Raw genomic sequence first — 14,983 nt, forward strand, 5'->3', positions numbered from 1 at the left:
CTACCTTTTTAAGAGTGTGAAAAGGAAATGATTTGATTTTTTCCCCCCTTGTCTTAATTCTTTTTAGGTTTTGAATGAAGAATGTGATCAGAACTGGTACAAGGCAGAACTCAATGGGAAAGATGGCTTCATTCCCAAGAATTACATAGAAATGAAACCACATCCGTAAGTTGGACTCTACTGGTCTTCCAGGAGTCAGACCCATCTGTTTATTTCAAACAATGTTATTTTATTTTATGTTTTTAAAATTGAGGTCCTTGGGATAGTTGTCATACCTTTTACTCTGTCTTCCCAGAGAATTAACAAAGCATGTTGATTTTGCATGTTAATAGTAGGATATAGTAATATTGCACGCCCAGCACAGAACCCACTGCAGGGCTCAGTCTCAGGACCCTGTGATCATGACCTGAGCCGAAATCAAGAGTCAGGTGCTTAACCAACTTAGCCACCCAGGTGCCCCAGTAGTACATATTTTAGATTGATAATGGTTGCTGTTGATCTTTAATGAAGCAGTTGTTTCATTTAAAACAATAGGTTATATACTATTACCTAATAATAGTACATGTTTTGGATTGATAATACCTGTCAGTGATCTTCAAATAATAAAACTATAGAAATGTCGTTCCCTGATTCCTTTTCATAAAACCCCTGAGGCCAGATCTGTTTCATAATTCTCCATTTTTTGAGTCTTAGAAAGTGTACTTACCACATAGTTTTGTTGATATGTTTGATTGCCCTATAAGACTGTTACCTTATTAATCTTTGTATCCCCAGAGCACAGTGTGCTTGGCAATATAATAGGTTCTCAATAAATGCTTATTATAATTACTATCCTTGCCTACCACTTAGTGTTCTCACTTCAGAGAATTCAAAATAATCTCCTACCCCAGGCTGTTGAGAGCAGTGAACTTTTTTCTTTTTTTTTTCCCCTCCCTCGGAACATCCCCTCCCCTACCCGGTTTATATTGATATGCGACATGGTGGGACCACTGTCCTCCTACCCTCACCCATGACCTCCTTCGCTGGCCCTGCTCCTCCTTCAGAAGCAGTCCCTTCCATCCTTTGTATATCAGGAGGAACTGAGGCTCAGTGCTCAGGCTGGAGTGTCATTGAGACAGAGAGGAGCAGCAGTTTCTGTCTACTTAATTTAACACAAATGATAAATAAGACCTTTAGATGACTTGACCCACCTCAAGTGGCAGCCCATTTGTCCCTCTCCTTCTTTGTCACTGCTCTAATGTGTGCCTGTCATTTCTCTTCCCCCCCCGAGCCACAGAACAGGGATCTTAACCACATCTTATACACAGAGTTCAAAGGGGCCTTCGATCATCTAGTTCATTCCTCTTTATCTTAAAAATTAGGAAAGCTCCTGGTATTTTTATTTCAATGCCAATAATTTATGAATTTGGTTCTCATTATAAAAGACAGCATAGAGGGACCCCTAGGTGGCTCAGTCGTTAAGCGTCTGCCTTCGGCTCAGGTCATGGTCCCAGGGTCCTGGGATTGAGCCCTGCATCAGGCTCCCTGCTCCACGGGAAGCCTGCTTCTCCCTCTCCCACTCCCCCTGCTTGTGTTCCCTCTCTCGCTGTGTCTCTCTCTGTCAAATAAATAAATAAAATCTTAAAAAGTGTAGAAAACCATAGAGCAATATAAGAATTTCTCCCCACATACATACCCCTTTTGGAGGTAACCACCACTGGCAATTAAATGTAAGCCAAATGCTATCTTTTTTTTTTTTTTTTTTTAAGTAGGCGTAAAAAAAATCTTCAAAGGTGTATGTGGCAGGGATTCCTGGACCCCTGTCAGTGGGATAAGGCCCTTCATTTGAAGTCCCTGTAACATTAGGGGTTTACACACAGCCATGCCCAGGTTACTAAAACGTAGGCACACATGGTAATAACCAAGAAACTCCAAAAGATGAACACAAGACTAGTACAGATGTCCTGGGAAGTATACTAAGCACAGCTATGCATTTTTGTAGCCATTTAGTGTTCATGTTTGCTTTGGGGACTGTGTGGGCTTTTCACGGACAGCATCACAGAATTCACTCCACGGGGAGAAGCAGTTGGTAGTGGTAACTGGGAGTGGGAGCTGCTGTTTGGATCATACAGTGGGTCCTCCCTCTGTCCATATAAGCCAGATATTCTGTATACATCTATTCCTTTGGTCTATCCTCAAAGTAGATGAAGCGTTGGGTAAACTATATGTAAAGGACCAGATAATAAATATTTTAGACTTTGAGGACCATATGCAGTCTCTGTCATTTCACATATTCTTTTGAATTTTTTAAAATAACCCTTTAAGGGGCGCCTGGGTGGCTCAGTCTGTTAAGTGGCTGCCTTCGGCTTGGGTCATGACCCTGGAGTCCCAGGATCGAGCCCCACGATCCCCATGCCGGGCTGCTTCTCCCTCTCCCTCTGCTCTTCTCCCCGCTCGTGTTCTCTGTCTTGCTCTTTCTCAAATAAATAAATAAGTCTTTTTAAAAAAATAAATAACCCTTTAAGAATTTGTAAATGTCAGGCGCCTGGGTGGCTCAGTTGGTTAAGCGACTGCCTTTGGCTCAGGTCATGATCCTGGAGTCCCGGGATCGAGTCCCACATCGGGCTCCCTTCTCAGCAGGGAGTCTGCTTCTCCCTCTGACCCTCTTCCCTCTCGTGCTCTCTATCTCTCATTCTCTCTCTCTCAAATAAATGAAATCTTTAAAAAAAATTTTTTTGTAAATGTCTTAGATTGTGGGCCATACAAAAACTGGGCATATTTGGGCTGAGGGCCATAGTTTGCTGGTTTCTGCACTCGATCCAGTGATAATGGAAATCAATTTCAGTTCCTTTTCATTTTCGTATTTCCGGGCTAAGAGGGAATTCAGCAGAACATCACGGTGTAATTTTTATATTAAATAAAATGCCTATGGCTCTGTACCCTTGTTTTCCTTCGGATTGTTTGAAATGTCATAGGCCTTTTGAATCCGACTGTTGAGAAAACACAGGAAAGGCCTTCTTCCTTGGAAAGCACAGGTTACTGCCCCAGTTGCTCGATTGCTGGGTCAGCCCTCGAGGAAGACTCCTTGTCCTGCCTCATCCTCTTTAAAGGTCCACTCTGAAGAACTCTGGAATAATAGTTGATCGGGAAACATCCAGGAGAGCCTCCATGGTGGTGGTTTTTGCAGAGTCTAGCTGAAAGGCAGGGTCCCCCGCTGCACACTCTGAAACAGGAAACCATATTGCTGAAGAGACCATGGCCATGGGCCTGTGGAGTGGTTGGCTTTGCGGGCACACGTCGTGTTCCGGGACTGCTCTGTGACTGGACATCCATAAGTACAGGGTCTGTGTCCCTCCCATAGCAGTGGGAGAGCACAGAGCACCAGGGCCCCCTTCCCTCTTCCCTCTCTCCTTCCTCTCCCCCCACCTTCAGTTTTTGTTAGGAAGAGGTAAGTCTCCAGTGGAGTACGACCTAATACGGCTTTTGAGGTAACAAGTTAAACACAGACTAGGAAGCGATTATCGGCTAGTGTTGCAACACAGATTATTGTGCATACTGGAGGTGGGTCCAGATACGTGCTTTTCACACTGAGTGCATATAGATGGAAGCCTATGGAATGTAGTGAAGAATTAAATTGGAAAACGAGCCACCTCCTCTGGTTAGCTTTCTCCTTTGCTAAAGATGTTAAAACTTTTGACTGTAGCCATGTAGTTACACCTAAATATCACTGTTTAAATGTCTTAACGGAGAGTGATAGCTATTCTTCATATGGTGCGATATCCCTTATGTTGTGGGACATCCTCGAGAAAAAGAGGGACGGAACTTAGTAAAAATGGAAACAGATAACAAAAGAAGTCTTTATTTAATAAAATGATCTCCAGCTAATTGTCTATTTTTCAGTCTGGGTGCTTATAATGAGTATGTTTACTTTGTAAAAATTCCAATTTAGAGTACTTTATTTCACTGCAGTTTATCATTTTTCACTGAGAATTAAATTGAGTCCATCTCAAGCTGGGGGCTAGAAAACACTGCAGCCGCACCTGTATGTGCGCATCCGATGCGAAGGCCTGAAATCCGAGCAGAGCTGCTAGCACTTGGCTGCCTTTGGGGAGTTTGAGGGGAAGTCTTTATTTTTACTTCACGAACATCTAGGCTATTTCTTTAATTCATATTCATTATTTTAAAACAAGGGAAAAGAAAGGAAAATACCTGCTTGGTGGGAAGATCTTGGGGTCTTGGGAGGAAAAGAGAGTGGCTGTTGGGTGACTTTACCCCACCTCAGACCGATGCTTATTGCCTGCAAGTGTATCACAAACCTGAAAGCACTAGAGATTAAAATAGAAAATATTTCAGTGGTCTCAGTATAGTCAGCTGTCCTTTCATTGTTGGAGATGATTCTGTTGTATTAATATGTAATTTCTCTTGTGTGGCCTGACTTCCAGGCACTGGAGGGCTTACCCTTGGGTTATTTCTAGAAGCTGGATCCTAGCAGCTATTCAGCAACCTGGTATTGTAGTACTCAAAGTGAGAAAGACACAAGAAGGTAGATTTAAGAAGGTTTAATGATTAATCAATTAATGGCAGCTTCTGACCGGATCTTCCTAGCAGCTCACATCTTTCTGTCTGGGGTTTTTTTGTTTTTTGTTTTTTAAGATTTATTGATTGATTGATTCAGAAAGAGAATGTGCAGGGTGGGGGCGGGCAGACTCCTTGCTGAGCACAGAACCAGATGCAGGGACTCTAGGGCTCAATCTCATGACCCTGAGATCATGATCATGACCTGAACTGAAACCAAGAGGCGGACACTTAACTGAGCCACCCCGGTGCCCCATGTTTGAATTTTAGTATAGTCTATTATTTTAGAGATTCCTTGCAATGCAGTTGCTTGTAAGTTAGCTTTATTACTTTAATGGACTATCTGGTACCTTTGTTATTACAGTTTGCATATATAATGAATGTTAGTTACCATGTAAAGAGTCTAATGAAGCACATAGGTCTTTTTTTTTTTTTTTTTTTTATGGGGCACCTGGGTGGCTCAGTTGTTAAGTGTCTGCCTTCGGCTCAGGTCATGGTCCCAGGGTCCTGGGATCGAGCCCCACATCGGGCTCCCTGCTCCGTGGGAGGCCTGCTACTCCCTCTCCCACTCCCCCTGCTTGTGTTCCCTTTCTCGCTGTGTCTCTCTCTGTCAAATAAATAAAATCTTTAAAAAAATTTTTTTTAATTTGAGACAGAGCTCATGAGAGAGAACACGAGAACGGGGTATAGGGAGAGGGAAAAGTAGACTCTTCTTTTGAGCAGGGAGCCCGATGTAGGGCTCGATCTCAGGACCCTGGGATCCTGACCTGAGCCGAAGGCAGACGCTTAACCGAGCCACCCAGGCGCCCCAGATAGGTCTTATTAGCTATAAGTAATATCATTGCTTTTTAAAAATAATAACACTTAAAGACAGGTTTGAAAAGAGAATGTTTTCACAATTGACCCATCCTAATGAGTAATGGTTTTCATGTGAAATAGGCAGCTATGACTTGAAGCTTTTTTCACCCCTCCTGCTCTTCCTCTCCCCTACCTGCTCCCCCTCCCCTTCCTCCTCCACAGGCCAGTTGCACCCATAGTTTTGTGTGAATTCACCCACTTTTTCTTGCAGCCAAGGTGAATTAGCATTGGGAGCAGAAGACTCCATAACATATCCCAAATGAAAAACTGAATCTTGCAACTAACTGCCTCTGCATAGGATAAATTAGGATGTTCCTGCTGGCTCCTGGAAGCTGACTCTGAGCAGTGATGGCAGGAGAGGGCTCTGAGAGGGATGACTGCCTTTGTGGGAGTAGAGGCTGCTCTCTCAGAGCCTGCACCTCTTCACCTTGGGCTGTTACAAGTAGTAGCCCTGGCTCCAGTTTCTGGGCCTTCCAGTTTCCTACCTCCATTTCCCTTAATCCCACTATAGCAAAGCTTCAGCCTTGTCAAATGGCTGGGAGAAGAGGCCTGTCTCCTTATGTGGTTCTTCCGGTGCTTCATATTGATAGACCTGGGCTTTCCCCAGGGCCCTGAGTCAGTAGGGAGCCCGATGGGCTTTGGCTCAGGAGGCCCACCTTTAAGTGTCTTCTTCTTTAGGAAGAGTGGCCCACGATCATGCCTTATGAGTCACTTTCTGGAGAGTAGGGTAGGGGAAAGTCACTTGAAGGGAGATGGTCCATGTCTCAAGGGAGAAGCTGACTGAATGGCTCTGTGGGGCATGTTGACACTGGAGGGTAAAGAGGGAGGCCCCTTCCTTTGGCAAGGAGTGTTCTGTTACATTTTGGAGGCTGGATATCCCGTCTCTTTGTGGGGAAGCAGATGTTGACTGGCTTGTCTTCCTTCCTTAGGTGGTTTTTTGGCAAAATCCCCAGAGCCAAGGCAGAAGAAATGCTTAGCAAACAGCGGCATGACGGGGCCTTTCTTATCCGAGAGAGTGAGAGTGCCCCGGGGGACTTCTCCCTCTCTGTCAAGTAAGTACTTCCCGCCCTGGTCCCCAGGGCCTCTCCCTGCTGGTCTGAATTGTGAAGCCACAGGCCAGCTGTCTGGCTACACACACCAAAAGGTTGCCAGCTGGTAGAGGTTTAGCCTAAACAGTATTTTACCAAAGCAGAATATTTTACATTAAAATAGTCATTTCTGGCTCCTCTTCAAAATCAGTTCTACCAGTACTGAGTTTAGATTCCTGTGTGGAAACAAGTCTTCAGCTGGTGAGTAGCAGCCTGGTTTCCCTATCCCCCACCCCTCCTCTGTGCCCTCCATGCACACAGCTCTTTCCTCGTTTGCCCTCGGTGGGATCCCTGTCGCGCACTCTGTCGACGTGACTGGTCACCCTGTCAGCTACTTTGTGCACCTTTACCAGATGTCTAGCTTAAATCCTCCCAACACCATCCTAGGCCTCTCTCAATTTAACTTTAAATGGTTACCACAAGGGTTTGGAGGTGCTTTGCTTTCCCCAGTGAGAAAATGTGAAGAGGAGCTGGTAAACAGGGAATGGGGAAGGCAGGGAGTTTGACCACCCTCGGAATTGTGGAGAACATAAGTTGGAACTTTGAGGATTTCAAGCAAATCACTTTTCATCTGTGAAATAAGGATTTTTAATCAAATTGTCATTTCCATATGTGTTTTGACTCAGTCCTTTCTAGTTAATATATTACCACAGGAACCCCTCCCCTGGGAATCTTAAAAATCACTCCATCATTTATATGACAGCATGATTAGGTTAAAAACTCAGATCACTGGGTGTTATTTGTGATGAATCACTAAATTCTACTCCTGAAACTAATATTATGCTATATGTTAACTAACTAGAATTTTAAAAAAATTGAAGGGGGGGACTCAGATCAGTGTTATCATAGATCACATTGATTATTTTTAAATGAAGACCTTAAGATAGTTTATTTGCCATTTACACACAATGTAAAGATTTTTCAGTTTTCAAAATTAATTGAATATCTTGTTTCATTGTAGGACCAGTATAGGTTTTTTGAAATGTAGATTTAAGCTTAATTTTTGTGTTCTTTTTCTCAGTGAAGGTATGGGAGGTGGTTTCAGGCCATATTCACAACACTGCACAGATATGTGTCTGGTATAAGTGAGTCTTTTAGTCCCAGCATGAAAAAGTCAAACTGGATCTAATTATTATCTTCTAAAAAGGACTTTTTTTTTTAAATAGACTTCGTTTTTTATAGTAGTCGTAGGCTCACAGCAAAACTGCGTGGCAAGTTACAGAGGTTACCTCCCCACCCCCACCCCCCAACAGTGGCTTTCTGATGCACTTGGTTAAACATGTGTGAGTGAGGGTCTGAGGAAGAACATCTTGAGATGCAATTCTTCATGCTTCTTTGCTAACTTGTGTTTCATCGTCTGTTTTCCTTACATTTTATACTGACCTGAGTGGAAAACAGTCTAGAACGAGGAGTACAAGCAGTTACTCGCAGGTTAATTGAGTGATGGCCAAAGCCACCGAGGCGGGTGGCGTGCAGCTGGGAGGCCTTGATTACTACCAGTCACTGCACACACTTATGTGGTAGCTGCTGGCAAGCTCCGAGACCATTCCGTTTTATCTCAAATAAAAACTTGAAAGAGTCCCACATTTATTGTTTCAGAAATAAAATTTGAAACAGATGTCATTACCGCGTTTAACAACACAAACACCTTCTCAAAGGAGGTTCAGGAATCCACGGTCTCTAAAAGGTTTCTCTAGTTTGGAGATGAGTCAGTAATGGAAAACACCGTGGCAGTTAACACGTCACTGTCTGGGACCCTGTACACCTTATAGAAACCATGTGCATCGCACCCGTGGGAGTGGGCTTCTGTGGAGCCAGAAGTGTGGCTTGAATGTGCCCTCCTTCCTCACTGCACACACGGATTCTCGTGAAAAAGCAACACCGGTTCTGAATACTTGGGATCTCCTACTTGAAGCCCAGTGCTGCCACCTACTGGGTTGTTTTTAAGAAGTTTTTCATTTCCTTCCCCCTTTAAGACTGAAGGAGAGGAGAGACCGAATGAAGTGTCCTTCATTTACAGATCTTCATAGAATGCCGTTGGAGGGCTGGCCTCTGGTGTCCGTGCTGAGGACCCAGCAGTGAGCAGGCCAGGCAGAGCCTTGCTGGGCTGGTGACGCAGCCACATAGCACTGTGGTTAGGGGTGGTCAGCTCCCAGTTGAACTCCTGCTTCTGCGGGCCAGCGTACGGAGAGGCATGTTACCCGGTGGTCAAGAAACCTCTGGGCACTGGGTACCTCAGCCTCTTGTATTTATTTGGCCCACGATGTTCCGTTCTGAGACCTTTTCACCCATGAGTAGAACTAAAATCCCTGAATGGAAAACATGATCTATACTCCCAGTTACAGGGGAGTTGTTGAAAGTATGTTCTAGTCCCTCCTCTCTCACCTTCCTCTCCCACCTCTTGTAGTCTTTAAATATCATGTAAGGCTTTAACGGGGATTTTTGTTTGTTTGGATTTTTTTGGTTTTTGCTTGAAAAGTTAATGAAGTCACACTCTTCCCTGAATAAGGCTGTTTGATTTGGTACAGTGCAGGGCACGTGGAGACACGCCATAGGTTAGGACATTATTTTACAAACATCTTCAGAATTAACCTGATGGACAGGGTTTCCCTCTCTGACAAGGATTCTTCCTCTTGTCACTGGTAATCATCAGTCCATTGGAGGGATCTCAGGGGCACTCAGTGTCCTAACTCCAGCCAGGGAGTCGTGTTGTGCTGCAGTCCGGGGCCCCTCGGGCTCTGAGAAGCGTTGCCAGAATACTAGTTCTCATAAGACACCTCCTCGATTTGGTGGGCACGTGGCCCCCAGGTAGCCGGGACAGAGCCCTCTGACTGTTCCCGCGTGTGTTCTCTGCCCTTCCCAGGTTCGGAAATGATGTGCAGCACTTCAAGGTGCTCCGAGATGGAGCTGGAAAGTATTTCCTCTGGGTGGTGAAATTCAATTCTCTGAATGAGCTGGTAGATTATCACAGATCTACATCTGTCTCCAGAAACCAGCAGATATTCCTCCGGGACATAGAACAGGTGCCACAGGTAAGCCTCATAAGAGAGATTGGGATCATTTTTAGCAATTAAGAATAGCTCCTCAGGCAGACAAGTACCTTTTCAAAGGATTCCTTCTGGGGCTTCTGTGCTCATTATTCAAAATATTACGTGTAGTTTGAAACAAAATGGTTTTGCCTTTCCCAGAGGCTGCCTTTCTGAGGCGGTGTGTTGCCAGGTACCACCTATGTCTCTGAAGGAAAATGGTCTTTAACACTCTCCGATATTGTATTCCTGGAAGCAAGTACGGAGGAAAACCTTGCTTGTAAGGGAGTTGAGTCCACACTCATTCCTATCTTCCTGTGCCTAAAGCCCCACGCCTGTGTTAGGGGGAGCTCCACCTTATTTTAGTCAAGCTGTTGACCTTTTGACTCTGTAAAACCTTAAGGACTTTATAAGCAATAAACCAATGGGAACTGAAGCCTTTTCAAAGCTTAGGGTTGTAAACCGGAGCCTGACTGCTGTTTCCCAGAGTTCCTTCCCTGACAAGCAGCATTTGCTTCCGTGGTGTGGTGCCCTAGCCGCCATGGCGGGATGTGCCCTCGCACGTTCTAGGCTGTTGTGAGCCCTGGTGAACGTACCCCGCTCCCACATAGAGTAGACCTAGAACCTGGAAGGATAAACGAGTCGGGGGGAGAAATGGAAGGTTGTCTCGGGAAACATGTAGGAGTCGGCACACGTCTGTCGCACCCTTGTGACTAGTCCCGCCCGGCAGGGGGCTGGCCATGAGCAGAGACCCAGCGGGTGTTCTCTCCCTGCCCCTCTTCTGCAGCAGCCGACGTACGTCCAGGCCCTCTTTGACTTTGATCCCCAGGAGGATGGAGAGCTGGGATTCCGTCGGGGAGACTTTATCCACGTCATGGATAACTCAGACCCCAACTGGTGGAAAGGGGCCTGCCACGGGCAGACCGGCATGTTTCCCCGCAATTACGTCACCCCTGTGAACCGGAACGTCTAAGAATTAAGAAGAGATTATTTAAAGAAAGTGAAAAATTTAAAACACATACAAAAGAATTAAACCCGCGAGCTGCCTTAACAGCAGCCCGTGAGGGAGCTCAGAACACCTGGCTGGGTCACCTGGTGACCCTCTCACTTTGGTTGGAACTCTGGGGGGGGGGGGGGCGTTGGATATAAAAATGCCAAAACTTACCTATAAATTAAGAAGAGTTTTTATTACAAATTTTCACCGCTGCTCCTGTTTCTCCTTTGTCCTCCTTTCCATCCTTCTCTTCTGTCCATCAGTGCATGACGTCTAATACTACATATAGTCCTAGCTGATGCCGATAATAAAAGAAAAGAAACAAGCGGGCTGGTATTTTCTCTATGCAAAATGTCTGTTGTAATCGGAGTGACTGCAGGAAGGACAGCCATGGCCGTGTTCCTCAGGCGCACACACAGGAGGGGGCGGGCGGCCGGCAGCCCTTGCTGGGCAGCCTCTGCCAAATGGGGGCAGCCCCCGGCCGCCAGCGTCTTGTGACAAAGTTGAAAACGGAGTGGGGGCAAAAGGAAGGACTGTTAACCCTCATGGCTTCCTGAGAAAAGTCAAGCTAAAAACCTTTGTCTCTTTTCTACATTGTTTTCCCTTCCAAATGGTATTATTGAGCATGTTGATTTTTCATAGTGCCTTTTTCCTTATTTCAAGAGTTGCTTATGAGTGGTGTTTTTTTATTTGTTTTAAAATAAGTTAAAGACAGTCCAGAGCTTTTTTAGCCAATTTGTCGCCTACTCTGTAAATAGTCCTCCCCCGGGGGGAGGGGAGAGCGGGGTAGAGCCGCGGAGAAAGCTCAGGTGGAGGGTGTGGCCATTCTGCCTGTTCTCAGCCACGAGTCTTTAAGGTTCAGCTTTAATATTTGTCAGCCCTCTGGAGTCTGCCGTGGCTGCCGCAGGGGAGCAGTGCCGCCAGCTGCTGGGGAAGGAGGAGACGGTCCAGCTCTTCCCACCTCGGACTGGATCTGGCTGGGGGTAGGGGGTCAGAGTCTCCTTGGCCTTGCGATCCCGGCTGCTGTCCGCCCCTCCTCAGCTCCAGAGCCCCCCAGAGAAAACTCCCTGGAGCCAGCAAGTTTCAAACACAGGAAAGCCCAAGGAACTTCAGCCGTCACTCTGTGACTGTATCGGGTTGTACACTGTGTTCCCACACCGGGGTGGAAAATGGGAGCTTGCGTTTTTCTTGCTCTGAAAATCAGAGGTATCTGTTCATGGCTTTCATCTGCTGTGCCCCCTGCCTGACCTGCCCAGGTGAGCACTAGGGCAGCGTTCAAGAAGCAGCTGGGTTTTATGGCTCCGTTCCCAGTGGGCCGCGTCTGTAGCCGCTCTGCCCTTCCCCCGAAGGAAATGTCTCGGTGAAGCAGGGACAGTTGGGGAAGGATGAGTGGGAAATGTAGGAAGGCCGAGGCCATTGCAGAGCTCTCTCTGTCCGGCTTGTCAGCTGCTTGTCCCTCGTAGTGATGTGCCTGTGAACTTTCTCCACCCGATCCCCTTGCCTGCAACAAACACAGGGCTGCCTGGGAGTCGGTGACGGCCTTTGGGTTCTGAGGTGGTCGGTTGGAGTCTCCCCTGGACTCTGGTTATGGAGCCAGACTCAGCCTGGAGTACTTAGAGGCCCTGGAGGCAGCTGCTCTTCTGGACAGAGCACCCGCCCCCTCGCTCCCTTTCTGGTAGCTTCTTTCCTCGTTGATGATAAAAGGTATCTCCGGCATTCTACACCTGGACCATTTGATTGTTTTATTTTGGAATTGGTGTATATCATGAAGCCTTGCTAAACTAAGTTTTGTGTGTATATATTTAAAAAAAAAATCAGTGTTTAAATAAAAAGACCTATGTACTTAATCCTTTAACTCTGCGGATAGCATTTGGTAGGTAGTGATTAACTGTGAATAATAAACATACAATGAATTCTTCACTCTGTATCTTTTCTCTTCTCCCCTCCCCCCCCCGCCTTACTTAAAATAAAAACCTAAAAGCCATGTCAGGTGTTAGGACTCCTGTGTCCTATTTTCCGACTCGCCTAGCTCCTTGGGGGTGCATGTGGATCTTGCTGGGCCCCAGGAGTCGTGATTGCGCACATGCAGCAGCTCATCAGAATCCCTGGGGTGCTTGTTCACAATGTGGGTGCCCCCGCCCTCAGGTGCTGCGAGATGGTGGTTAAGGACAGACAGGCAGGCCTGGTGCTTCTGATGGAAGCCATAGGCCGCACTTTGGAAACTCTGGTCTAGACCCAGAGCATGGCTTGCTTGGTTCTCATCCCCTCCCCCCCTTAAAAGACAGAAGCCCAGAATGGTCTGTGTCGAAGCAGTGTCCATGTGCCAAGGAGCTAAAGCCTACTTGCCTGCTCAGCTAGCTGCTACGGGGTGAGACCAGGCCTGACCACACCACACTGGCCGTTGTAGACCAGAGGAGAATGTGAACAGAAACTAAACCCAAGAAATTTCCACTTACGGTCTTGGTCCAGTTCGTAAACAAGAGTTCAGCACACCACCTCATTTGCGGCTGCCCTGCTTGGGTGCTACGTAGTTTCCACTCCTCCGCTTTTCTACGATGACCTTGGTGAGAAGGAACTTGAGCCGACACCGTCCTGCTGGATGCTGCCGGTCTCAGACCACCTATGAGCTACTCTGAGGCTGAGCAGATGCTTCCAAAGTGGGGCCATTTAAGTGAAAACTTCAGGCATTGACCGTCTGCCTCGTCGAGACTTTTTGCTCTGTTTGACTCATGGCCTCGGAATAGCATCATGATCACTGGGAAGGTTGATGCTTTTGCACAGTTTGGTCACAGGCTTCTTGGTGGTCATATCCCCTCCCACCATGGATCTGTAATTCCTGGGAAGGCATCTGGGTGGGAGGATCTTGGGGAAGACTCCATCGTGGAAAGCTCATCTGCGATTGATGACTAAGAGTTGTAGGTGGGCAAGTGGCCTTGAGGCCCCCACTTCCTGGGCTCACCTCTAGCCCCGCAGCAGCTGGAGCCCAGGCACCCCCGGCTCACGGGCCTGAGAGTTTGTAACAGACTCATCTTCAAACGTGATTGCCGAGGAGATGGTGGTGACCGCTCCTGCCAAGTGCTTCAGGGCAGTCTGCAGCCCCAGACCCCACCTTCAGGTACTCCAGGACGGTGGTTGAGGGCACAAACAGGCGTGGCATGTTGGAAAGAGGTTAAGGCAAGGGGCACAAGTGGTCTTGACCTGACAGTAGGGGGTCTTCAGGCTGAACTCTGCTTTACCGAAGTACCTATTGATAACTGGGGAAGACGAAAGTGGAATGGTATCTGGGCACCTTGGAAATACTTTCATTTCCTAAGACACTGTATTTCCATGAAATGCAAATTCTCCAGGTCTGAGCTCTATTTTACGTTGAAGCACAAGGAGATCCTGTATATGTTCTTGGAGTGTGTGTTCATTGGGGGAGTTTTTAAACTTAGTCCCAGGGGCCACAGGCCCCTCCCTCCAGCCAGAGCCCTGAGGCAAATGAGTCCTGTGCTTACTCCCAAGATGGCTGGCATCAAAATCCTGAATTACCATTATATCTTAGGCTGTTCATCACTGTTAAGGAAGGAAGAACAGTTCTGTGTGCCAACAGCACAGATATGTAAGTGCTAGATGGTAGTGCTGTTGACTAACCCACTTGCTACTCAGAGCCTTCCAAACACTACTTTTAAAACATTTAAAACTTGGGGCGCCTGGATGGTTCAGTCGTTAAGCGTCTGCGATTGAGCCTTCGGCTCAGGTCATGATCCCAGGGTCCTGGGATCAAGCCCTGTATCAGGCTCCCTGCTCCACGGGAAGCCTGCTTCTCTGTCTCTCACTCCCCCTGCTTGTGTTCCCTCTCTCACTATGTCTCTCTGTCAAATAAATAAATCTTAAAAAAAAAAAAACATTTAAAATTGATGTCATGAGCTGGTTTATATATATATAATGAGACGGGATTTTTTTTAAGTTTTTTTTTTAAGATTTTTATTGAGAGAGAATGAAAGAAAGAGAGCACGAGGGGGGGAGGGTCAGAGGGAGAATCAGACTCCCCGTCGAGCAGGGAGTCCAATGCAGGACTCGATCTTGGGGCTCCAGGATCATGACCTGAGCCGAACGCAGTTGCTTAACCAACTAAGCCACCCAGGCGCCCAAGTTCTTTTTTTCTTTAGAGAGTGAGGGTGGGAGCGTGTGCGTGGGGGGTGGTTGGGGGGCAGAGGCAGAGAATCTTACAGCAGGCTCCATGCCCAGCATGGAGCCCAGTGTGGGGCTCAGTCCCACCCCCTTCGATCATGACCTGAGCTGAAATCAAGTCAGTTACTTAACCAACTGAGCCACCCAGGTGCCCCTAAAGATTTTTTTTAAAAGATTTTAAAGCGGAGGAGTAGAGGAAGGAGCATCTGAAGCTGACTCCCTGCTCGGCATGGGGTCCAGTCCAGGGGCTCCATCCCAGGACCCTGAGATCATGACCTGAGCTGAAATCA

General features: G+C 46.8%; 1 protein-coding gene across 1 annotated transcript in view; it reads left to right on the forward strand.

Annotated features, from left to right (window-relative positions):
- GRB2 (growth factor receptor bound protein 2) overlaps nucleotides 1–12,504 on the forward strand; it is a 66,722-nt gene extending 54,218 nt beyond the window's left edge. Inside the window, exons 3-6 of the mRNA XM_028112865.2 lie at nucleotides 68–165; nucleotides 6,342–6,464; nucleotides 9,364–9,532; nucleotides 10,314–12,504. Of these exons, the coding sequence (XP_027968666.1) occupies nucleotides 68–165; nucleotides 6,342–6,464; nucleotides 9,364–9,532; nucleotides 10,314–10,499 (576 nt within the window). The 3' untranslated portion in view covers nucleotides 10,500–12,504. The remainder of the gene's footprint in view (nucleotides 1–67; nucleotides 166–6,341; nucleotides 6,465–9,363; nucleotides 9,533–10,313) is intronic.
- The last annotated feature ends 2,479 nt before the right edge of the window (nucleotides 12,505–14,983 follow it).

The sequence above is a fragment of the Eumetopias jubatus genome, unplaced genomic scaffold, assembly GCF_037043125.1.
Source record: "Eumetopias jubatus isolate StellerSeaLion01/CBP00866 unplaced genomic scaffold, mEumJub1_p1.0 scaffold_10, whole genome shotgun sequence".
NCBI lineage: Eukaryota > Metazoa > Chordata > Mammalia > Carnivora > Otariidae > Eumetopias > Eumetopias jubatus.